Source organism: Prionailurus viverrinus, chromosome X (genome assembly GCF_022837055.1).
Source record: "Prionailurus viverrinus isolate Anna chromosome X, UM_Priviv_1.0, whole genome shotgun sequence".
In the NCBI taxonomy this organism is placed as follows: Eukaryota; Metazoa; Chordata; class Mammalia; order Carnivora; family Felidae; genus Prionailurus; species Prionailurus viverrinus.
The window spans coordinates 90,928,020-90,953,925 of NC_062579.1; the positions used below are offsets into that span (position 1 = coordinate 90,928,020).

At 50.5% G+C, this 25,906-nt stretch overlaps 1 protein-coding gene and 1 long non-coding RNA gene across 4 annotated transcripts in view; one reads left to right on the forward strand and one right to left on the reverse strand.

The window, feature by feature from the left end:
* SLC25A43 (solute carrier family 25 member 43) overlaps window positions 1-23,334 on the forward strand; it is a 33,553-nt gene extending 10,219 nt beyond the window's left edge. For 2 of the 3 annotated variants that reach the window (XM_047843795.1, XM_047843797.1), the window contains exons 3-5: window positions 789-961; window positions 21,861-21,995; window positions 22,580-23,334. In XM_047843795.1, coding sequence (XP_047699751.1) covers window positions 789-961; window positions 21,861-21,995; window positions 22,580-22,780 — 509 coding nt within the window. In that variant the 3' untranslated portion in view covers window positions 22,781-23,334. Of the gene's footprint in view, window positions 1-788; window positions 962-5,996; window positions 6,811-21,860; window positions 21,996-22,579 lie in introns of those variants that run through there. The other variant, XM_047843796.1, reaches the window with a different exon arrangement.
* On the reverse strand, window positions 525-11,937 carry LOC125157260 (uncharacterized). The gene is made up of 2 exons (XR_007148934.1): window positions 11,892-11,937; window positions 525-647 (listed from the first exon to the last, which is right to left on the reverse strand). It is a non-coding gene; the product is annotated as an uncharacterized LOC125157260 (long non-coding RNA).
* Window positions 23,335-25,906: the final 2,572 nt, after the last annotated feature.

A 25,906-nucleotide genomic window follows, 5' to 3' on the forward strand; every position in this document is an offset into this window, starting at 1 on the left:
AAACTTAAGATAGCTCCCAAAGTTTCTGGAAGACCACTCCCTCCTAACCGCTTCCAAAACCTGATTAAGTGCCACTCACTGACTTTTTCTTTATGGGAGTGATTTTTTTCCCCCCAAGATTTTATTTTTAAACATTTCTAACACCCAACCATCCAGATGCTACAATTAACTTTTTTGCTTTATCATCTATCTGTCCATCCCTCTGGCCATTCACCAGTCCATCTTCCATAATTTTTGATGATTTCCATGTAATTTCCAAACATCGAGGCACTTCACCCCTCAACCCGTTCAACATTGTGTAATAATTATCTAGAGTTCAATATTCGTTTGTGGTTCCTCGTAACGTAAAATTTACGTAAAGGGCGCAAACCTTTAGTGAACCATCCCGTGCGTTTTGACAAATAACACAGCCCCTATCAAAATGTAGCACATTATCAGCACCCAAGAAAAGTTCCTTCCTATTGCTCTGGTGGGAGGGATTTTATTTATTTATTTAAAAAAAATTTTTTAATGTTCATTTTTGAGAGAGAGAGAGAGAGAGAGCGAGCGCAAGTGGGGCAGAGAGAGAGGGAGACACAGAATCCGAAGCAGGCTCCAGGCTCTGAGCTGTCAGCACCGAACCCGACATGGGGCTGGAACGCACGAACCTTGAGATCCTCCTCCGTCATCTGAGCTGAAAGTCAGACACTTAACCAACCGAGCCAGCCAGGCGCCCCTGGTGGGAGGGATTTTAACAAGCCCAGTGTTGCCAGAGACAGAAGCAGCCTCTTCCTGGCCTCGTTTTCCAGGTGCTCTCCCGTTCTCTGCCGGCTCCCTTCTCGTTTACATGAACCTGGAGAGAATCTGGAATGGACCCCGAGATCGGTTCTCTCTCCTCCAGAACTTTGCCAATGTCTGCCTGGCCGCTGCAGTAACCCAGACCCTCTCCTTCCCTTTCGACACAGTGAAGAGAAACATGCAGGTGAGGGGTTCTGTTGGGGGCGCGTCGCGTACGAAGGGGCGCCTTGACGTGGGCTGCAAAGAACACTGACCCTGAGTGATGCCGGGTCTCCAGGGCGCTCGTGACCACTCACGAAAATCCTGTGCAACCCCACGCACCCTCCTCCCGGCATTTCTGCTACTAACCTCAGGGCTAGTGGCCCGAGCCAGGTCACCTCCCTGTTCCCATACTCTGCTTTTGTAGGTCCTTGTCAAAGCCTCCAGATGAGGCCCACTTTTCTTTCCTCTCTTCCTCAAAGCTGCCTCAATGAGGGAGACTGGAAAGAACCAAAATCAGTTTAGCTTAGTTTATCTATAATAATGCACATGGATTATAGAAAATTTGGGAGGGGCGCCTGGGTGGTTCAGTTGGTTAAGCATCCAACTTTGGCTCAGGTCACGATCTCATGGTTTGGGATTCTCTCGCACTCACTCTCTGCCTCTCTCTCTCTCTCTCTCTCTCTCTCTCTCAGAATAAACTTAAAAAAAAAGAAAATTTGGGAAATATAGAAAAGTATAAAAAAGAAAACAATAATTACCTATAAACCCAGCACCTATGCACTATGATTAATAGTTTTCCTGCATGTTTGTGTGTGTGTACATGTATACATGTGTGCGTATGCATAAATGTATACGATACATGTATATGGAAAGTTGGGTTTTTTTACAAACTTGTGTCCCTACCACATATAAAAATTGATATCCTACTTTGTTCACTTATTATATAATGGATATTGCCCCAGGCCATCAGCTATTGAAAATGCCTTTTTAAATTTTCACATAATATCCCATTATATGGGAGCGCCTGGGTGGCTCAGTCGGTTGAGCGTCGAACTTCGGCTCAGGTCATGATCTCATGGTTCATGGGTTCGAGCCCCGCATCGGGCTCTGTGCTGACAGCTCAAAGCCTGGAGCCCGCTTTGGATTCTGTATTTCCCTCTCTCTGCCCTGCCCCCCACTTGTGCTCTCGCTCTCTGTCTCTCTCTCTCAAAAGTAAATAAAATGTAAAAATATTCCATCATGGGGATGTGCCATAGATATTTTTTTTAATGATGATTTATTCTTGCAAAGTTCTCGAGGCTAGAATTTTAATATCAGGTTGATGCCAGGGCCAGGCCCCATTTGAAGGCTTTGGGGTGGATCCTTCCTTGTCTCTTCCAGCCTCTGGTCGCTTATTCCTTGGTCTGTGGCTGCATGCTTCAATCTCTGCCTCCATTGTGCCATAAATAACAGTTTCTTGGTTTTAAAATATTTAGGCTATTTCTAATTTTTCCGGGTGATAACGTTACAGTGAAAACCTTTGTATTTTTTTTCACATCTGTGATGACACCCTTCAGCTCTGTTCCTACAAATCGACTTACAGGTCTCACGACAAAAATAATTGTAAGGCTCTTTTGCTTTTTTAAGTTTGTTAGTTTGTTTATTGTTGGCGGGGGGGGGGGAAGACGGGGAGGGAGCATCCTAAGTGGGCTCCACACGGCCAGAGGAGCCTTATGTGGGGCTTGAACTGACAAACTATGAGATCATGACCTGAGCTGAAACCAAGAGTCAGATGTTTAACCAACTGAGCCACCCAGGTGCCCCCCCCTCTTAAGTTTGTTTGTTTGTTTATTTATTTATTCATTTATTTGTTTATTTTATTTTTAAAATTATTTGTATTTTTTTATACTATAAATCGGGGTAAGATGCACTAGAAGTAGGTATTCGGGGGTAAACCTGATTATCTTTTTCCCTGGTATGGAAACCTTCTTGATAACAGATGCCCAGAGCTTCAACAAGAAGCTTTAAAATATACGCAAAGTCATGATGGTTATTGGAAAAAAAAAAAAAAATCCCAAAGAGGTAATTGCATGGGTTTCATAAAGTATGATCAGCATCCAGTTATGAATAACATCATAAATATCACCCAAAGATATAGGAAGTGAATTCTTAGGGTTGCGGTCAAAGTGTTATTTTACAGGCATTAATAAACATAATAATACCCGGTCCGCCCTACTTAAAAAAAAAAAAATCACTCCCAAGACAGAACCACAGGCTGCTGTTCCATGGCAACATGCATTGCTTCCTCTGGCCATTAGATGTCGCTGCAGTAAACGGGGCATTTCTGGGCACTCAGGATCTTAGCCTTGCAGGTAGCGATCTCTGTCCAGTTAACAACCTCCTAATCCCTGCTTGAAATCCACCTTCAGTTTGGAGGGTAGGGAGCCTAGAAACAACAGGCTAACTCGAAACTCTGTTGTGGTGGGTTTCTTCCTGCAAGGCACACGATCCACATTCTCCAAGACAAAGCTTCGCTAGCAGCGCACCCCCCCCCCCCCCCCCCCCCCGGCGGGAGCCTGCCAGTTTTGCCAGTGGAATTTGTAACGAGGGGACTTTGCCTGGGAGCCAGGCTGCCCTGAACTGAGGACACTTAATGGCAATGTTTGCATTCCGCTGGCTTTCCTCCTCGAGCTGCCTGTCAGGAAGCGAATCCACGTCAGGTGTCTGTTAGATAACCAGCTGGGCGGGGAATTTTCTCAACTCCCACACTGACTGGCCACTTTATCTGAATGTCTCGTTCTCCTAATATGCTTTTGTCCAGATACACACACACACACACACACACACACACAGTCTGCCCATCTAATGCCCTATCAGGTTGGAACGCTCTCGAACATTAATGAGAATGATCAGAAGTCTCGTTTAACCAGCTGAACCCTTCCTTCACCATGCTTCCACTCATTTTTACTCCTTTCTCTTTTTCTCGCCCTGGCTCCTGGCTGGCATGCTAGGGAATGGGGAGGTAAATAAATTATGAGTGTGCATGTTTTGATGCAGTGGTTTCCGGTGGGAAGCGGGGGGTGGGTCAGCCCTGTGCACAAATGGCAGGAGGTGTCCCCCACCCGGTGTGCCGCCTGAAATCGCCTTGGCCGCTCTTCAGTGCATCATGGCTCAAGCTCTTGCAGGCACAGCCTGTCCTTTTCATCTTCATTCTCCCTCACGTGGCCCAGAACGTGGGCCTGAAATGTGTATTTCAAGGCAGCACTGAGTGTACTGAGGGAATAAGTGGCACAGGGAAGATATTGACGGAGACTAAGCCGTCTAATTAATCTGTGGGCCCTTAATAAAGGCCGGGGACGGAGTCCTAAGCAAAAGGTTCTCTGGACAGGTGCATGTGGAAGAGAGAGGGAGACCGGCTGCCCTGACACTCGAGGGAGCAGCTGAGAACATGGGAGCCTTGGAACCTGGCGGGCCCTCTGAGAGGGTCAGGTGGGAGGCACCGGGCACCAGCTTGGTGTCGCCCCCCCCCCGCCCCACCCCACACCCAGCCCAGAATCTCTGACGCCCTCCCCCGCGGCCCATGTTAGGTGTCTCCATTTCATCAAATATAAAACCGAGTGCCTGCCTGTTGCTCTGTACCCCAGGGGACTTTGACCCCATCAAGGCTCACAAGGCAAGCAGGATTGGGCCAGGTCAGCATTTGAACTGAAAGTACATAAACTGAAGGACAAAGGTGGTATCCGAGTGGCACAGCTGACCGAGCAGAATACACAGGGTCCCTGAGCGAAGAGAGGCCCCGGGCTGTTCAAACAGAGACGCTGAACCCACCCGAGATGCTTAGCACCTCAGGCTGCCTTTACCAAACGGGGCGCGCGCTGTCACTTGGTCCGTCCCCTCCCGGCACAGCCCTGTCCTCCTTGGTCTCACACCCAACTCCACGGGTTCAGCCCCGACCCACGCTCCTCCCTGCCCGCTGCGCGTGGTTATCACCTGTATACACTGTCGCCTCTAATGTAATCTGTATCACACCGACCTCTCCTTCCCCTGCAACTTTGTGCCCAGGGCTTTCCATTTCAGTCCCACCACTCCCCACCCCCCAGTCACCCAGACTGGAATTCCAGAAGTTGCTGCTCACGCTTCCTCTTCCCCTCGCCCAGGCAACCTTCAGTCCAGTTGGTTCTTCATGCCTGCTGCTCCCACCCTGGTCTTTTTGTCGCGGTCCCTGCCCTAACCTAGGACCTTGTCAGCTCCTGCCCAGGCTATGGCAGTAAATCCTCTAACTGGGCTCCAGGATTAAATCCAAAAATGGGAGGGCGCCTGGGTGGCTCGGTCGGTTGGGCGGCTGACATTGGCTCAGGTCATGATCTCGTAGCTCATGAGTTCGAGCCCCGCGTCGGGCTCTGTGCTGACGGCCTGGAGCCTGCTTCAGATTCTGTATCTCCTCCCTCTGCCCCTCCCCTGCTCACGCTCTCTCTCTCTCTCTCTCTCAAAAATAAACATTAAAAAAAATGTTTAATCTAAAAATGATCATAAGCACCGAACTTCATGCTCATTATCTCATTTCATCCTTAACAACGACCCTACGAGGTGGGTACTGTTCATATGAAGCCCATTTGACAGATGAGAAAACAGAGGCACTGAAAGGTCCCAGGGCACCTGGGTGGCTCAGTTGGTTAAGCGTCCGACTTTGGCTGCGGTCATGATCTCACGGTTCAGTTCATGAGTTCAAGCTCCGCATTGGGCTCTCTGCTGTCCGCACAGAGCCTGCTTCAGATCCTCTGTCCCCTTCTCTCTCTGCCCCTCCCCTGCGTGTTCTCTCTCTCTCTCAAAATAAATAAACTTTAAAAAAAAAAAGAAAGAAAGAAAGGTCCTGCAGCCTGCCCAAGTAACTGAGCTGTGATTGAAGACCAGGTAGCCTGGAGTGGCTCAGTCGTGAAGCACCTGACTTTCGCTCAGGTCATGATCTCACGGTTCACTCCCTGCTTTGGGTAAAAAAAAAAAAAAAAAAAAAAAAAAAACAAAAAAAAAACAACCACAAGCCCTACTTCCCTCTCCCTCTCTCTCTCCCTCTCTCTCTCCCTGGCTCACTTGTACACCCCCCCCCCTCAAAAAAAACAACAGAAAAAGACCAGGTAGAGGTAGCTTGTCTCCAGGGTCAGTACTTATTTCAGTCCCTCCAGCCCAGCCCAGCCCCTGGCTCCTGCCAGCCCCATTTCCTTAAGATCTGCCTGTGTTCTGTCCTTCTTTATTGCCCGTAGAGAACACAAGCTGAAGTTGAGCCCCTTGGCCTGGCCTGCTGCCTGTACCCACTTTGCCACCGCATTGCACAGAGGTCCTATATTCGGAGTTGCAAAATCAAATGCCAGCAGCAACTTGGAAGTAACATGGAGAAAAAAAAAAAAAAACCGACACAGGGAAACCCAGATAACAGACACTCACCCACTAAAGACGGCTTTCAAAGGCTTTCTGAGCCATCACAGTCTTTTTGGCTTGCGAAGCATTTTGGAGAGCTAACTGGTTCTGTGCTCACAAAACGTGATTAGCATCTCAATACGGGTCGTGGGAGGGAATAAAGGAAGCCAGTGGAGGCCAAGGCGAGTTCCCCTTCTCCAAGGGTTGGATGCCATTTTGAAACGTGGGCCCAGTTCTTCAGGGGAGGCTACACTCCATATTTTTATGTCAAAATCTCCCAGTGTTCCAATGTTGGCAAATAAAAACTGTTGAATCTTGCGTGGGCTAAATAAGCCCTGCCTTTTTATAACCTCTGCTCTATTCAAGCCTCCAGTTCCGTCAGAATGATCTTAGTCCCCGCCCCCCGGGCCCCCTAGAGAATGAATAAATGTATTTCACATTCCTGTCACCTCTGCCTGGACCATCTACCTGCCTCTTGAAGGCTCAACTGAGGTGTTTCACGAGGAGGGGATTGTGGGGCAGGAGAGGCAGAGTTCACTAACAATGTGCTTTACCAACAATTGCAGATTGGAAAGCACTGGAAGCCAAGGTTGCTTGGGTGGCTCAGTCGGTTAAGCGTAGGACTTCGGCTCAGGTCATGATCTCACGGTTCGTGAGTTCAAGCCCCACGTCGGGTTCTGTGCTGACGGCTCAGAGCCTGGGGCCTGCTTCAGATTCTGTGTCTCTCTCTCTCTCTCTCTCTCTCTCTCTCTGTCCCACCCCTGCTCACGCTCTTTCTCTCGCCCTCTCTCAAGAATAAACATTAAAAAAAAAAAACAATTGCAGATACTATGTTTTCATTTTCACCCCCACCCCACCCCTGAGGGCATACTTATTTGTTTCAAGAGCTTAGTGGGTAACACCTCCCCCCCCCCCGTTTTTTTAATGTTTATTTTTGAGCGAGAGTGCCATCAAGCAAGGGAGGGTCAGAGAGAGGGAGAGGGAGACAGAGAATTCCAAACAGGCTCTGTGCTGACAGCAGAGAGCCTGATACCAGGCTCAAACCCACGAACCATGAGGTCATGACCTGAGCCCAAGTCGGACGCTCAACCCACTGAGCCACCCAGGCGTCCCCCCCCCAAGTGATCCCTTTTAAATGACGCCGTTAGTCTGTATGTGCCCTCTGAGCCAGCCAGTTGAATTTCCTTAGCGTTTCTCTACATGCCCCACCCTCTCCCACGTCTGTGTCTCTGCCTCCCCCCTCTCAGGGCCACCTCCTCAAGCCTTCTGTCCCCTCACAGCGGGAGTCTCCCCCTTCGGAATGCCCCATAGCTCAACTCTCCTTATGGCTCTCTCCTGGCTCGAAGTCACCTGCTTCCTTGTGTTATAACCTTCCGTGTCACGAGCCCCTCCATCCCCTCGAGACTGCAAGCTCTTTGCCTTCGGGAAGTAGGGCTCACACATTTGTGTGTCCCCACCGCATGTGGCCTCATGTGGCAGGCACTCGATACTTGCTGAAAAATGAATGAAGTTCAGGGCCGGCTTATGAGATCTCACTGCCCGCGAGCACAGAATTGAGCCTTAGCTGCCGTGGGGTGAGCTCCAAGTCCTGTGCCCGTCCCTCCCCAGCTGTTCCCATCTGAAGTCAGGTGAATATGCTGAAAGGCCAGCGTCGGAGAATTTGGATTTGTTAGTTTGTTGATTTCAGTAACTGTGGCCCAAGGTGAACGAACGGGGGGGTCTCAATCTGTGCTCTCTTGTGACGGGGGAGGCTTTTGTCAGGGGCAAGGGTGGGGACAAAAGTAGGTCAGGAGGAGGGAATGAAAGGAGAGTCTTGCCTGGGATTAATAAATTATAATCTGATAAGAACTACCATTTATTGGTCATGCAGCAGGGACGAGGCAGTTTATTATCCCGCTCCATCCTCCTTATCGACCCTTTGAAATAAGTGCCGGTACTAGTCCTGTTTTCTAGCTGAGGAAAGGAGGCGCAGAGAGGGTAAGTTACTTGCCCAACAGTCACACAGCCAGCAAGTGGTGGGGCTGGGATTGAACGCAGGCCTCTCCTTCCTCCGGCCCATGCTCTACGGAGTACGGGGCGCTTGTGCCTAGACACCAGGTAATCTGTCCATTTCTTTCCGTTCCTTGCCCTGGAGGCAGGAGTAGAGGATGAGGGCGGAGACCTGACCTTGACCACTGGGAGCTCACGGTCTCAGTGCCAGAGCAGTTGAAACCAACAAACAAAAAAACAATAACGTACACGCTCAGAAACGGACAGACAAGAGCGTGGTTTGGGCCAGGGAATGGTTAACTCACGTTAAAAGGGCGGGGAGGGGAGTCTTTAGAAAAACCGGGCTGCCCAAAGGCTCTCTTTTAGTCCCTGGCAGCCTGACAATGGAAGGCTTGAAGCCAGCAGATCGGAATGAGGAACACAGATGGTTCAGTAGCCAGGACCTCTGGCGGGCCACAAACTGACCAGGCAGGCACAGGCGAGCAGGGTTTCAGGTCTTCTGTCTAGTTCAACACTCCTTGCTTGACATAGCGTCTCTTCCCAGCAGGAACAGAGCTGGAACAGAGCTCGGTAGAGCCACCTCACCTATCCAGTGGTGCAAACACTGCTGAGTTCTAAAGCTCTCCGGGTAGTGGGAGAGGACGGGAACGTTGCCTTTACTCTGTTGCCATTTTCCGCTCCTGGCTGGCTGCCGGCTTACTCTGGGGTCTGGCCCCTTTGGGGAGTAACTTCTGCCTAAGTCAGTAGCATTACCTTGGCAGTCTGCCAAAAAAAAAAAAAAGAAGAAGAAGAAGAAGAAGACACTTTTCGGATCCAGGTGGATGTCCGGACATCCCTTAGGCAAGACGGCTTTGGTTGAGCATCAGTTGTGCCGGTATAGGGGAAGAACTCTCCCCTGGGTTTTCCCAAAAGGTGTAGAGTGGCCTAAATACTTTGGGGATGGCAGTTGTTGGTCATGGAAACAAGACTGGCCCTAGAGGCAGGCGAGGAGGCAGTAGGGAGGGGCCTGCCTAATTCCACTCCTGTAAAATCACTCTGCCCTTTTCCTCTGACCTGAGCTGGCTTACTCTGGGAATCAAAATGGCCGCCCTGCGCTAAGCAGGCTTCTCTAAGCTCCAGCTCAACAGTAACAGCAGCTCTGATAGGCGCTGACCCCCCCCCCCTCCACAAAAGGGGTGAAGAAGGAGGTAGGGGAGAGAGCGAGGTCCCCACCTCCACAGCAGGGGTGAAGAAGGAGGTAGGGGAGAGAGAAAGAGAGGTCCCAGAGAAGGCCTGCTCTCAGCCAGGAAAGACCGCAGCCCCTGCTGTCAGGAGGAGACCAAGACCACAGCTTGCTGACCCCTCTGCTGGCCTCCAGCCAGCTGGGAAACGCACACACCCCTGGTGGTCACCCCCTCCCCCCACGGAGCTGTTGCTTGTTTGGCTTTGACAGCTACGTTCCTCTTAAAGCCGTAATGGGCAGACTCGCTCAGTGGTCAAGAGTATGGGCTTTGGGGGGCACCTGGGTGGCTCAGTCAGTTAAGCAGCTGACGTCGGCTCAGGGCGTGACCTCGTGGTCTGAGAGTTCGAGCCCCGCATTGGGCTGTCTGCTGTCAGCACAGAGCTCGCTTGGGGTCCTCCGTCTCCCCCTCTCTCCGCCCCTCCCCTGCTCACGCACTCTCTCTCTCTCTCTCTCAAATATTAAAATTAAAAAAAAAAAATTCCGAGCGTGGGGTCTGGATGCCGGCCCTGCCCCTTACCCCTCTGTGAACTTGCGTAAGGCGTGCGGCCGCTCTGAGCCTCGTCTTCCTCGTCCGTAAAACATGGGGATAAGTGTAGTGCCTGCCTCATACACCCGCAGAGAACACAGAATTGGGTTAATGCAGATACAGAGCCGGGCACGCGACAGATCCTCAATAAAACTGAGGTGCTATTTGTTATTGTTCTTGAAGCATCTCTTCAGAATCTATGCGTGGCGTTGGAGGCCCGATTCGAGCTATAAAAGCCTGTCCAGGTGTGTTTCCGTGTGCTCTGTGATTGTCATACACACACAAAAGGGCCAGCTAGCCTCACAAAACCTCAAAGGAAAGGACCCTCGATCTCGAGAGAGAATGGGGAGCGGGGACGGTAGGAGGGTTAATGATTCATCGGGTTGGGTGAGCTTGACAGGCATTTACCTAGAGGCCACCGTGCGCCAGCACGCACAAATCTGTATACTCCCAGCCCTCCGAAAAACTGCTTTCTTGATCTTTCCCCTCAGCCCCATCGGGGTGACGCTAAATTTGGCTCTTCGGGGCCACTGCTGCTCCGGACGCTGCTCCCAAGGCCTCAGCCGGCTCCACCCCCCTACATCTCAGTCGCTTCCTCGAGTCCCCGCGAGTCGGGCCCAGCCGCACCTCTGGTTTCCCCACCCCCACCTCCCGACCCCGCACCCAGGAACTCACCGTTTCTCTTCTCTCTTGCCAAGCGCAATACTAACCTGCGGTCCCCTTTGCCGGCTTCCCCGCCATTCCCGTTACCTCGGGCTTTCTGGACTGCTAGTGGCCCCCCTGGTCTGCTGAGAGGCGAGGCGTGCGGGTAGGGGTGGAGGGTAGCTTGTCGGCGGCCGTGATGAGGGCAGCTGCCCACACCCACTGTGCGGACCTCCCCACGGCAGAGCCGGGCGTTCCCCAGCCGTATGTGGACGGCCCTTGGGGGTCAAGGTCTGCCAAGAGCAACCTGGGCCACGCGGTTCACAGGACCATGAAGGTCCTTTTACGCCCATACGGTGGGCTTCTTTTGTCGCTCGGTTATTAGAGACGGGCCAGAAGACAAAAGCTTCCTACCACGACTGCCTTCCGCGTCTATACGTCCTCAGACGGTGTGGGGACGGACGGCTTGGTCTTCAGGTCGTGTCTTAACGTGTCCACGGAAGATAAAAGTTGTTTCCAGTAACAGGCCAAAGGTTCTGAGCTCCCGTTTGCTCCAAGTACAAGACCCTTCTTCTTCTTTTTCTTTTCTTTCTTTTGTCCCTCCTTTTACGTACTCTTTTTTTATAGTTTTTTTAAAAGTTGATTTATTGGGGCGCCTGGGTGGCGCAGTCGGTTAAGTGTCCGACTTCAGCCAGGTCATGATCTCGCGGTCCGGGAGTTCGAGGCCCGCGTCCGGCTCTGGGCTGATGGCTCAGAGCCTGGAGCCTGTTTCCCATTCCGTGTCTCCCTCTCTCTCTGCCCCTCCCCCGTTCATGCTCTGTCTCTCTCTGTCCCAAAAATAAATAAAAACGTTGAAAAAAAAATTTTTTTTAAAAAGTTGATTTATTTATTTTTGAGAGAGAGAAACAGAGAGGGCCCTCGCACACGTGGGGGAGGGGCAGACAGAGTGAGAGAGCGAGAGCGAGAGCGAGAGCGAGAGAATCCCAGGCAGGCTCCACACTGTTAGCACAGAGCCCCACATGGGGCTCAGACTCACAAACCGTGACATCATGACCTGAACCGAAATCAAGAGTTGGACGCTTAACCGACTGAGCCACCCAGGCGCCCCTCTTTTTTATAATTTTTTTAAAATTTTATTTGAGAGAGAGAGAGAGTGTGTGCGTGAGCAGGGGCAAGAGGCAGAGGGAGAGTGAGAATCTTTTTTTTTTTAAGTTTTTTTTTTTTAACATTTATTTTTGAGACAGAGGGAGACAGAGCATGAATAGGGGAGCGTCGGAGAGAGAGGGAGACACAGAATCTGAAGCAGGTTCCAGGCTCTAATCTGTCAGTACAGAGCCCGACGCGGGGCTTGAACTCACGAACCTCGAGATCATGACCTGAGCCGAAGTCAGACGCTCAACCGACTGAGCCACCCAGGCGCCCCAAGAGACAGAGTGAGAATCTTAAGCAGACCCCACGCTCAGTGCAGAGTCCGACCCGGGGCTCAATGCCATGACCCAGGGATCACGATCTGAGCTGAAATCAAGAGTCGGGCCGCTCAACTGACTGAGCCACCCAGGCACCTCATTTAAATATTCTTTTTTTTAAACCAAGAATTTATTTTTTTAGAGCAGTCTTAGGTTCAGAGCAAAGTTGAAAGAAAGGTACAGAGATTTCCCACACGTCCCCCGCCCCCACACATGCCCATCTCTCCCATTCTCACCACCCCCACCTGAATGATACACTTGTTACAATCGATGGAACTCTGCGGGCACATCATAATCACCCAAAGTTTGGACTTTACCTTAGGGTTCACTCTTGCTGTTGTACATCCTATGGGTTTGGACAAATGTATAATGATGTATCATTATAGTATCCAGAGTATTTGCACTACCCTAAAAATCCTCTGGGCTCTGCCTATTCATTGCCACCCCCCCAAACTCCTGCAAGCACTGATCTTTTTACAGTCTCCAGAGGGTCATATATTGGAGGGGGAGGTGAGGGAGGTGGGTTGGCACCTGGGAAGGTGCCGGAGAGGACGCATTTCAGCTGGGTCCTGAAGGGTCACCGGGAGTTTACCTGGCAGTAAAGCGGGGGAGGGGGAGGTCTCTGCAGGCGAAAGCAGCAGCCTGAACAGTGGCAGAGATGGGTGTGTCTGTGTGTGTGTGTGTGTGTGTGTGTGTTTAAGTAAGCTCGAGGCCCAACGTGGGGCTCCAACTCCTCACCCTGAAATCAAGATCCCATATGCTCACTGACTGAGCCAGCCAGGCACCTCTACAATACAAGTTTGTGGGTTTTTTTAATGTTTATTTATTTTTGAGACAGACAGAGAGAGAGAGAGAGGGAGAATCCCAAGCAGGCTCCATGCTCAGCACTGAGCCCGACTCAGGACTTGATCCCATGACCATGAGATCATGAGCTGAGTCTAAATCAAGAGTCGGATGCTTAACCAACTGAGCCACCCAGGCGCCCCCAAAGTTTTTTAAAAAGACAGGTAGGGGTGCCTGGCTGGCTCAGTCAGGAGAGCATACGACTCTTTTTTTTTTTTTTAATTTTTTAAATGTTTATTTATTTTTGACAGAGAGAGAGAGAGAGAGACAGAGCATGAACGGGGGAGGGTCAGAGAGAGAGGGAGACACAGAATCTGGAACAGGCTCCAGGCTCTGAGCTGTCAGTACAGAGCCCGATGCGGGGCTTGAACTCACGGACCACGAGATCATGACCTGAGCCGAAGGCGGACGCTCAACTGACAGAGCCACCCAGGCGCCCCACAGCATATGACTCTTGATCTCAGGGTTGTGAGTTCAAGTCCCACATTGGGCGTAGAGATTACTTAAATAAATAAATATATTTTTTTTTATCCTCAAAAAAAAAAAAAGAGAGAGGTAAAGTTTAAGAAAAGAAGAGAGAGAGGGAAGAAGGAGCTGGGAAACAGTTCCAATTAGGGAATTTACAATTTTTTAAATTAAGTTCATTTATTTATTTTGAGAGAGAGCACAAGTGGGGGAGGGACAGACAGAATCCCAAGCAGGCTCCGTGCTGTCAGCCCAGAGCCCACTGCGGGGCTCAGTCTCACAAACCTGTGAGATCTTGACCTGAGCCGAAATCAGGAGTCAGATGCTCAACCGACGAAGCCACCCAGGCACCCCCGGGGAAAGGAGTCTTTTAGTATCTAGCAAGAGTCCTTTTTTTTTTTTTTTTTAACGTTTATTTTTGAGAGAGAAAGAGAGCACAAGCGGGGGAGGGATGGAGAGACAGGGAGACAGGGGACCCGAAGCAGGCTCTTCCCTGACAGCACAGAGCCCAGTGTGGGGCCTGAACTCACGAACTATGAGATCGTGACCTGAGCTGAAGTCGGACGCTCCACCGACGGAGCCACCCAGGTGCCCTAGCGACGTTGGATGTAGAGATTACTTAAAATCTCTGGGGCGCCTGGGTGGCTCCGTCGGTTAAGCATCAGACTTCAGCTCGTGTCACAATCTCATGATCTGTGGGTTCAAGCCCCTCATGGGGCTCTTTTCTGGCAGTGTGGAACCTGCCTGGGACTGACTCTCTCTCTCTCTCTCTCTCTCTCTCTCTCAAAATAAATAAATAAACTTTAAAAAACAATAAAATCTTTTTTAAAAAGTTGATCAGGCTGGATTAATGAGGAAAGAGACAACGATGTCTCATATAAAATGAAGAACTATGGAACCTTATTAATTTGCATGGCATTCAAATTATACTAACAACAACCCAGGACTCGGTAAGGAAAATAATAATATAAATAGCACAGGGCGCCCGGGTGGTGCAGTCCGTTAAGTGCCTGGCTCTTGATCTCGGCTCAGGTCGTGATCCCACAAATCTTGTGGATTCGAGCCCCGTGTTGGGTTCCGCGTTGACAACGCAAAGACTGCTTGGGATTCTCCCTCTCTCTCTCTCTGCCCCTCCCCTGCTCACACTCACACTCTCTCTGTCTCCCCCCAAATAAACTTAAAAAAAAATAAATAAATCCCGTTTTTGAAATGAGGAAATTGAAGTTCAGAGAAATTAAGGAACTTGCTTGCGATCACACAGCTGGTGACCGGCAGAGAGAAGGGTTGGAATCCAGGTTTGTGTGACGGTAAAACCCATGCACGTGACCTTTGTGCCCCACTTGGACTTCCCCAAACGGCTCAGCTGTCTGCGACTGTAGGGCCCGGAAAGTTTCTCTACTAGGCTGTCCTTCGTTAACCTACTTTCAGTCATATATAATAAAACAGAACATCCTTCTAAAATTTCATAATTTAGGTGTCACTAATTTAAATTTTTTTTTTCAATTTTATTTATTTTGGGGACAGAGAGAGACAGAGCATGAACGGGGGAGGGGCAGAGAGAGAGGGAGACACAGAATCGGAAACAGGCTCCAGGCTCTGACCCATCAGCCCAGAGCCCGACGCGGGGCTCGAACTCCCCGACCGCGAGATCGTGACCTGGCTGAAGTCGGACGCTTAACCGACTGCGCCACCCAGGCGCCCCATAGGTGTCACTAATTTAAACGAACCCCCCCCACTCCTCCCCCCCCCCCGCCCGCCACACACACATAACACGTCGGAATTAGTGACGTTTTTCTGTATTGTGTATTATACGCCCTTGTGGTGGGGGGTTCACGAGAGAGGCTAAAGTCTAATGACATAGAGGACTGCTGCCATCGCCAGGGGGGGTGCGACAAGGAGCGGGGTGGGGTGTCCTGCAAGGACACAAGTGAGGCACATGTTGGGTGCAGCACACTTGTCATTTTATGTCTTGGAACTTAATGCTTTATTTATTTTTGAGAGAGAGCGCGAGCAGGGCAGGGGCAGAGAGAGGGGGACAGAGGATCCAAAGCGGGCTCCACGAGACAGCTTCGAGCCTGATGCGGGGCTCAAACCCACAAGCCACGAGATCATGACCTGAGCCGAAGTCGGACGCTGAGCCGACTGAGCCGCCCAGGTGCCCCCATGTCTTGGAACTTAGAGGCCAAGGTCAGGGAGTCCCTGGGAGGCAGGTCCTGGAGGGCAGGCCGCAGTGACCCAGGAGGCAGAGCACCTGGCTTTCGTCCCGGTCACTCTTCCGTTCAAGATCTTGAGTTTTCATCTGTCAAATGAAGTCATTGGAGAGGAATATCATTTTTTTTTAAGTTTATTTATTTATTTGGGGAGGGCAGAGAGAGGGGGGGAGAGAGAATCCCAAGCATTGACAGCGCAGAGCCCGATGCGGGGCTCGATCTCACGAACCGCGAGATCATGACGTGAGCCAAGATCAGGAGTCAGACGCTTAACCAATCGAGCCACCCAGGCGCCCCGGAATATCATTTTCTGAAGATTTTATTTTTAAGTCATCTCTACACCCAAGGTGGGGCTCCAACTCACAACCCCAAGATCAAGAGTCACACGTTCCACTGAATGAGCCAGCCGGGCGCCTCCGTTGGACTAGAATATCTTAAAGTCCCTTTCAGATCTGAGTCTGTGGTTTGGGGATTCGGGGTTATCGGGGCCCAGAGTAACGAAGATCTGGGAACCAGAAGGAGAGCAAGACAGGGCCAGGCTTTGTGGTCAGAGACAACAGAAATCTACAGTCCCCGAGGCCTGACCTTCTTGGTAGTTTGTTTCAGTGATTTAACTTGAGTTTGAGCGCTGCTTCTCTGGCTGTAATTTGTTCGTACATTCTACGGAGATTTATGGAGGATGGCGGAAAGAGGAGAGTAAGACGTGGTCTCAGCCATCAGGAATTACGGTCTCCGGGGGAAGAACACGAAACAACGAACGAACAGAAAACAGAATAAAATGTCTTATCGACTAGCCGTGTGGTCTTGATCAAATCACTGAACCTGTCCCCAGGCCTCAGTTTCCTCACCTGAAACAGGTGCATACGCGGTCAACAAATGCCTGTGGATTAGTAATAGGACTACGACTATTATTATGCGCGACGGGTGTGCTTACCAAAATAGAACTATCTACACAGTGTTGCAAAGGGAGAAATGAAACCGCGTGAAAGTTGATCCTGGTTTTCTCCATATCATATTGGACAGTTTTTTAGCCACCGTCTTTGTAACTCGTGCCTAACGTTATGCCAAAACGCTTTAAAAACTCCAGACCACTCCCGTCCTGAGCATTTCAGGCATTTGTTCAGCAAACCGTTCACCGAGCCCCGGCCATGTGATACAGAACTGAACAAGGCCAGTCCCTACGGAGTGCACAGCCCCCTCCGAAAAACGGACATGCGAAAGAGTTGTTTGTATTCACTGTCTCCAGTCTTTCTCTTCCCATCTCTCTTGAATGATGCCCACCAGACTTTGGCCCTTACCACCCAACAGAAACTTCTTTTCTTAAGGCAAGCAGTGACCTCCGCGTCTCTAAACCCAGCGGTCGGTACTCAGGCCTCATCTTCTCGGCTCCCTCTGATTCGCTCACTGCCTGCACTTGGCTTCTGAGACACCACCCTGGCCTGCTGTCCCTTCTCAACACCGACAGCCCCTTCTCGGTCTTCTTTGCGTGACTTCTAAATGCGGGGGTATCCCCGGACTCGGGCCCTAAGTGATCTCATCCGGTCTCCTGGCTTTAAATACCATCCAGGTGTTGAGGACTCCCAAATTCTATCTCCAGCCCTGACCCTCTCTCCTGAGCTCCAGACTTGTGTGGCCAGCTCTTGGTTTCGGCTCAGGTCATGATCTCACAGTTCGTGGGATCGGGTCCCACGTCGGGCTCTGCATTGACGGTGTGGAGCCTGCTTGGGATTCTCTCCCCCTCTCTCTGCCCTTTCCCACTCCCCCCCTCTCAACATAAACATTTTTATGTCACTCTCCTATTGAGAAACCCCCAGCGACTCCCATGCTCACTCAGTAAAAGCCAAAATACTTACGATGGCCTACCAGCCATTGTTACTGTCTTGTTCATTCCGTTCTCACCACATTGGCCTCCTTTTTGTCTCTCTAACGCCCTAGGCATGCTCCTGCCCCAGGGCCTTTGCACAATTCAAGTCCTTCAGATCTTTCCTCAAAGGTCTTGCTTGGTGAGTCTCCCTTGACCACCCAACTAAGACTTCAACACCCTCTAGGCACTCCCTGTATCTTTTCCCTGCCCCTATTTTCTTCAGAGCATCCCGTGCCTTTTAATATTTGGCATAATTATTTACCTTCTTTGTCTATTCCTCTCCCCCAACTAGAATTTCAGCTCTGTGGGAACAGGGACTTTCATCTGTTTGTTCACTGCTGTATCCTCAGCACCTGGCACCTAGTGGGTATGAAATAAGCATCTGAATAAATGAAAAGTCTTCAGAGGGGATAATGAGAGCTAATAGCACAGAAATATTGCCAAGGAGTGCAGGGGGTGAATGATGCTTTTAATGCCAGGAAAATTCTTATTTAAGGGCCTTGTACGTCATTCTAAGGAGCTTGGATTTCCCAGGAATCCCAGGTTCCTGACTTGGGGCAGCAGGTTGAATGGTGGTGACATTCACGGAGTTAAGAAATACAGAAGAGGCCGGGTGCCTGGGTGGTTCAGTCAGTTAAGCATCTGACTTTGGCTCAGGTAATGGTCTTGCGGTTCATGAGTTTGAGCCCCACATCAGGCTGCCTGCTGTCAGCACAGAGCCTGCTTTGGACCCTCTGTCTCCCTCTCTCCCTCTCTGCCCCTCCCCCACTAGCATGCTTGTTCTCTCTCTCTCTCTCTCTCTCTCTCTCAAAAATAAATTTAAAAAAACGAAAAAGAAATACAAGAGTGGCCGAGTGGTTCGGGCAGTTGAGTGTCGGACTCTTGAGTTTGGCTCAGGTCATGATCTCACGGTTGGTGAAAATGAAGCCCCACGTTTTGGGCTCTGCCCTGACCGTGTGCGGAGCCTGCTTAGAATGTTCTCTCTCCCTCTCTCTCTGCCCCTCCCCTGTGCTCAACCTCTGTCTCTCTCTCTCTCTCTGTCAAAATAAATAAATAAACTTAAAAAAAGAAGATAAATTTCATGTGGTCAAGGTGAAAGGCAATAATGGGTTCTAAGAGTGTCAAGTTTTGAAAACCTGTGTGCTGTCCAGGTGGAGACGTCCAGTAGGCAGCTGAGTGCTTGGTTTGGGAGCTCAGGCTGGGAGGTCAGAGCCAAAGAGAAAAATTTGAAAGTCATATAGCTGTAGATGGCGTTTAAAGCCATGGCTATGGTAGAATTTCCTAGAGAAGTCGTATAAATTGAGGAGGGCAAAACGTTACTGGTTATTAATGCCACATACTGCTCCAAAATCCGATAAGAAAATACCAAGGGTGCCCGGGTGGCTCAGTCAGTTAAGTGTTTGACTCTTGGTTTCAGCTCAGGTCATGAGCTCATGGTTCTTGAGCTCCACGCTTCGAGGAACCTGCTTAGGATTCTCTCTCTGCCCTTCCCCAGCTCGCCCTCCCTCTCTCTCTCTCTCTCTCTCTCTCTCTCAAAATAAACTTAAAAAGATATTTTTAAAAATCCTACTGAATTTGGCAGTGAGGAGGCCCTAAGTGAATATATTCATTTATTCAAATATTTCTTGAACATTTGCTCTGTGTCAAGGATACAGAAGATACCATCGTGAACCAAACAGGCAAAAATCCCCTTTGCCCCAGAACTAAAATTCTAGTTGAGAGGAACAGACAAATAAGAAAAGAAATAAGGGACGCCTGGGTGGCTCGGTCGGTGAAGTGTCCGACTCTAGAGTTTGGCTCAGGTCATATCACGCTTCATGATATCACGCGAGGTCATGGGTTCAAACCCTGCATCAGGGTTCACACTGATGGTGCAAAGTCTGCTTGGGAATCTCTCTCCCTGTGTTTGCCCTCCTCTGCGTGCTCTCTCTCTCTCTCTCATACGCAATAAATAAACTTGCAAAAAAAGTACAAATGAAAAGGGAAAGGGACGTCCGTTAACAGACGAGTGGGTAAACCCTGTGGCGGGGCCGCACAACGGAACACGACTCAGCAATAAAAAGAACAAACTACCGAGGAACACCGGAACAGGGATGTATCGCGGAAGCATCCGGGCCAGTGGAAGAAGCCCGTCTCGAAGGGTCACCGGCTGTACGCTTCCATGTGTGTGACATGCTCAAAAGGCAAACCTAGAAGGCCAGAGGAAAGATTGGCGGCCGCCCAGGACTGGGAATCGGGGACGCCCTGACGGGAAAGGGGCAGCGCAAGAGCATCGCGGGGGCAGAGGGGCACTTCTGTGTCCTGACGGTGCTGATGGTCACACGAAGCTCTACGGAGGAAGGAGTTGTTGTCTTTTTTCCTTAAGAGAACGTTTTTTTCGGGGCGCCTGGGTGGCACAGTCGGTTAAGCGTCCGACTTCAGCCAGGTCACGATCTCGCGGTCCGTGAGTTCGAGCCCCGCGTCGGGCTCCGGGCTGATGGCTCGGAGCCTGGAGCCTGTTTCCGATTCTGTGTCTCCCTCTCTCTCTACCCCTGCCCCGTTCATGCTCTGTCTCTCTCTGTCCCAAAAATAAATAAACGTTGAAAAAAAAATTAAAAAAAAAAAAGAGAACGTTTTTTTCTTTTTTTAATGTTTATTTTTGAGAGAGAGAGAGAGAGGCAGCATGAGCGGGGAAGGGGCAGAGACAGGTTGAGAGGGAGAGAGGGAGAGAGAGAGAGCAGCCAAAGCAGGCTCCGCGCTGACAGCACAAAGCCCAGCACAGGGCTCAAACCCGTGAACCGCGAGATCATGACCTGAGCGAAAGCGAGAGTCAGACGCTTCACCCACCGAGCCACCCAGGCGCCCTGAAGCGAACTTTCTATGTAATAGTAAACAGCAACGCTGGCCCCATATTTATCGACCCTTCCCATGTGCAGGACGCTGCTGAGTGCCTTCCATGCACCCCTCGTTTAATTCTCACGAAAGTCCCATGAAGTGGGTACTATGAATAAGGAAACCAAGGCTCGGGGGGGCTAGGTAAGTGCCCAGGGTCACATGGCCAGCAGGTGAGGCAGCCGGGATAGAACCTGACTTGTCTGACTCCAGAGATTCTGCTCTTCTGACTGTGAGACTCTATTGCCTCGCCCGCGTGGAAGATCGTTTTTGTTGTGTGTTTATCTATTTGCTTATTTATTTTTAAGTAATCCCTACAGCCAAGTTGGGGCTCGAACTCATGACCCTGAGATCAAGAGGCACGTGCTCTTCTGGCCGAGCCAGCGGGGCGCGCCCCTCCCGCCTGGCAGGTCTGGATTGCGCTTCACGAGAATGCCATGCTAGCCTCAACTAGACATTGCGGAAACAAACCAAAGTATGCGCGACGCTCAGTGTGACCCTGACACCATTTCTGAACGCCAGCTGTAAGGGGCCGTCCCCCCTCACGGTGGCCCAGAGCTGTCACGTGCGTATGCAGATGGTATACTGAGAAGTCCTTTCATCTGGTCCCTGAAACTGTTTTACTAAAGGACAAAAATGTGACTTTCAGGGAGGGAGCATTTTGGTGATCGGCCCGGACAGTCCTCGGAGTAGTGATGAAGTCCGTGAACGTGGCCAAAAGTGGTGTAAAAGTAAGGATGGCCGAAGTCGAGGTCCAGAAACTGGGTGCGGGAGGGGTTGTCTTACGCGGATGCCGAAGTTCCCTGAGATGGCGTGGCATCTGGAAGAGGGGGAGCCCCCAGGGGGCACGGTCTTCAGTGAACATGGCAGACCTTCAGGAGGTCAAGAGACGGGAGCAGCAGCAAGGAGTGTGGTTCAGTGACACGAGCCCCGGCCGAGAACTTGTGGCCTTAGAGCCAAGGAGTCAGGGTCCGGGGACGGCGAGACGGATCTGCTCCTCAACCGGGGACGTCTGTGACGTGGAGAAACGAGCGGCCCACACCTGAGAGCTTCACAAGGGAGGCCTCAGTTAAGACAGGGAGACGGAGGGGCGCCTGGGTGGCTCAGTCAGTTGAGCGTCCAACTTCGGCTCAGGTCACGACCTCACAGCTCGTGGGTTCGAGCCCCGCATCGGGCTCTGTGCTGACTGCTTCGGATTCTGGCCTCTCTCTCTCTCTCTCTCTCTCAAAAATAAACATAAAGAAAAAAAAAAAAGACAGGGAGCCAGAAGAGGGAGGCATTTAAAGGTAAAGGGCCTGGCAGAATGTTAATCACGTCCAGAGGGCACAGGTAGGGAAGCCACGTTAAGTATGACGTTTCCTTTGTCCTGAATGGTGGCTTCCTTCCGAGCAAAACAAGCCGCAAAAATGTGAACGGGGCGTCGTGACTTTACTGAGTGTTGATGTTCATCCTGAGCCCATGGAACGGGAGGCCTGTGACAGCCGTTCTTGGCCAGCCTCTCGGCCAGGAGCATAGCAACCGGGGCCCGGACTGGAGACGCTGGCTTCTCTGGCTAGAACATTTATTTCCCGTGACTGCGTCACCTCATCCCATCTTCTTGATTTCCCGCCAGGCTCAGAGCCCGTGCCTTCCGCACCGTGGAGGAGTGGACGTCCATTTCTCAGGAGCGGTGGACTGCTTCCGGCAGATAGTCAAGGCCCGAGGGGTCCTGGCGCTCTGGAACGGACTGACACCCAACTTGCTAAAGGTGAGAAGGGCGGTCAGTGTCTTCTTCCCCACCTCTTCCAATTCTAGCCCGTTCCCTTGCCGCTGCCCGACAGGATGTATGGAGACACCCTGTCTTGTGCCGACGGTCGCACGAGACCCAGGTGTGGAGGCTGGCAGTCAGCCCCGAGAGAGGGGACCCTGTGCGGCGTTGGGGCATCTGACACCCCACCCCCGAGCAGCTGAGCACTGAGTGTAGAGGCTCCTCCCATGGGGGCTCATGGCCTCCTAAGGGGAACCTAACCCCCCCCCCAGCCTAACATCGTTTGCAAAAAAGCGTACGATGTGCCCGCGTGCATCTCTCTGGGGAGAGGATCCCAAGCGTTCATCGTATTCCCAAAGCAGCTCATGACCCTCCCCACCACCACCACCACCGAAGAAGGCAAAGAACTCTGGACTGATCTTGCGTGAGCTGACACTTAAATGATTCCAACCAAGACCAGCATACGTCGCCAGCTTTCATTCTGTCACCTTCCCTGATTCCGAGAGTCGCGTCAGGTTGACTGCAGACGCACTGACTGTTTTCTGCTTAAAATTTGAACATGCTTTCCATTTCTTTTTACACAGATAGTTCCGTATTTTGGAGTTATGTTTGGCACCTTTGAGTTCTGCAAGAGAATCTGTCTCTACCAAAACGGTTACACTGTGTCTCCTCTGAGCTATCAGCTGACCCCAGGGGTGGATCAGAGTTTGAAGCCCCAGGAATTACGGGAATTTAAAAAGTTCTTCAAAACCAGACAGCTGAAGTCTAAGAAACCAACTCTTTAAAACCGAATGGGGCAAGAAGGGCACTGACTGAAGGCGTGTTACAATCACAGAAAAGAGGTAGCCTCGGAATTGCGTGTGCGTGGAGCGACAAGCGGGTCCTCCTGTCTGCTGCTCTCGGAAATGAGAAGGTTGAGCCGCGTATCACCTCCGAGATCCGATCTGATGTCCTGGTGAACACCTGTGCCAGGGGAAGTTTCCCAACGTGACTGTTTTGTGGCAGCATTCCACCCGATTTCATAACAAAACGTGGCTGTAGCGAAATGTGCAACGTACACGTGCAACTTACACGACACCAAAGAAATGGCACACCGCCGCGACCTCAAAGCGACGTGTAGTTGGAGTGGCTGAGCGGATACATACCACCCCGTGAGCTTAGCCGCAGGGTCACAGCTTGCACTAAGCCACACTGGCCTAGCTTTGCTCCATTTGACCCGAGACTTCCCAACATAGCTGCTCTGAAACTCCTAATCCTTGCTGACTCCGGAGTGCACACGCTATAGCGTAAATTACACCTTCTCAGAAACTAAATTAAAACGTTTAACATTTAAAAATTATCACTGCCGTAGTAGAAGCATCCTTCTCTATTTAAATTTGAGGTATCTCCGGGCGCCCGGGTGGCTCAATCGCTTGAGCATCCGACTTCGGCCCAGGTCATGATCTTGCAGTTCACGAGTTCAAGCCCCACGTCGGGCTCTGTGCTGACAGCTCAGAGCCCGGAGCCTGCTTCGGATTCTGTGTCTCCCTCTCTCTCTGCCCCTCCCCTGCTCACGCTCTGTCTCTCTCTGTCTCTCTCAAAAATAAATAAACATCAAAAAAAATTTTTTATGGGCGCCTGGGTGGCTCCATTGGTTAAGCGTCCGACTTCGGCTCAGGTCACGATCTCACGGTTTGTGAGTTTGAGCCCCGCGTGGGGCTCTGTGCTGACGGCTCAGAGCCCGGATCCTGCTTCGGATTCTGTGTCTCCTCCTCTCTCTGCCCCTCCCCTGCTCATGCTTATGCTCTGTCTCTCAATAATAAATAAATGTTAAAAAAAAACACTAAAAAAAATTTTTTTTTTAATTTAAAGTATCTCAAGCTGAGGAATTTCAGGAATCTTGTTTCAAGAAGGCAGTTTTTACGGTGACCGCTTAATTATACCCCAAAAGAGCTTCTTCCAGTTGAAGTCATGTGCAGGTGAACGGGCCTGAATTCTCCACCTTTTTAACTTGCTTTAACTTGCAAGCTTACCCTGGAAATAAATTAGTCACGTTATTCTCACAAGATGTCCCCGTTGCCTAAAAAGGATCAAATAGAACATTTGACACACATATCAGAAATACATATATAACTGAACAAAAACGCTTCAGGCTAATCATCTCTACTAGATTTTTTAAAAATCACATTTCAGATTATTCCACCTTAAGGACTCCATGTCAAGTTTCTATAGCTGTACTTTCCAATAGTGCCTATGTATGCATTAAAAAACAGTAAAATTGTTAATTTACACATGCATAAACACACACACACACACACACACACACACACACACAGGCTTTTGGTATGTTGAAAGTATTTGGGGGGCGCCTGGATGGCTCCATTGGTTAAACGTCCGACTTCGGCCCAGGTCATGATCTCGCGGTCCGTGAGTTCGAGCCCCGTGTCGGGCTCCGTGCCGACAGCTCGGAGCCTGGAGCCTGCTTCGGATTCTGTGTCTCCCTCTCTCTCTGACCCTCCCCCACTCATGCTCTGTCTCTCTCTGTCTCAAAAATAAACATTAAAAAAATTTTAAATAAAAAGTATTTTACCCTGTTAAATTTATTTCCCAAAGAAAAATGTGTGGTCATTTGTTACTAATGTGAGTTGTAGCTGTAGCCCAGTCTGTTTGTTACAGTTTGGGGGGTGGCAAGTTCTTTCCCCACAGTGAGGCATCATATTTATTACTCTTTGTTTTCCTGGAGGTGAACAATTTTGTTTTCAGCTGTAAAATCTACAAAAAGAAATTATTTTTTTTTTTTTAATTTTTTTTTTCAACGTTTATTTATTTTTGGGACAGAGAGAGACAGAGCATGAACGGGGGAGGGGCAGAGAGAGAGGGAGACACAGAATCGGAAACAGGCTCCAGGCTCCGAGCCATCAGCCCAGAGCCTGACGCGGGGCTCGAACTCACGGACCAAGAGATCGTGACCTGGCTGAAGTCAGACGCTTAACCGACTGCGCCACCCAGGCGCCCCAAGAAATTATTTTTTTTACTCGATCTAAAATCCTAACCTCAGGGTACTTACATCATGTTAATATCCTCTGTGTATTTTTCCATAGGGTTGACTTTTTCAATAAAGTTACGTGGGGAAAAGGAATGCCTCATTTTTCTAATTTCGGGACCACTCTTAAAACTGTAGTTGGGGGGCCGGGCGCCTGGCTGGCTCAGTCAGAAGAGCATGTGACTCTTGATCTCGAGATCATGAGTACGAGCCCCCTGCTGGACACAGAGACTGCTAAAAATACATTTTTGTAAATCCCCCTAGTTTTGTCCTAAAAGAAACTTCCAGCTTATTTTCATTTTCTCAGGGGTGTGAAGGGAGCGTTCTGCTTTTCTGCTTTATGGCTGGCAGGGTGCACCAAACTGGGTTGGTTAAACGTCCGACTTCAGCTCAGGTCATGATCTCGTGGTTCGTGAGTTCGAGCCCCACGTCGGGCTCTGTGCCGACAGCTCGCGGAGCCCGGAGCCTGCTTCGGATTCTGTGTCTCCCTCTCTCTGCCCCTCCCCCGCCCATGCTCTGTCCCTGTCTCTCTCCCTCTCAAAAGTAAATAAAAGATTTTTAAAAATTTATGTGGTAGCAGCCGTGTATAAGACTGCCAGGGGGCTCCCTGTATAGCCACCGAATCAATGATTAAAGGAATCATCATAGATGAGAGGAGCCAGTAATGAGTCTTGAAGGAAGGGAGAGGACATTGGGGGGTGAAGAACAGGTTGGAGGTAGGTCAAGGATAGGTTACCGGCGGAAGGGGAGGCCCATGTGGTATCGCAAAGAATGGAAGTAAGCAAACAGTGGGGTAGAGTAGGAAGACTGACTTCCACACGTCGATGCAACAGCCGTCGGACCCCCTGGCCACAGCGGTAACGCAAGGCGGACAAGGTCCTTGCCCTCT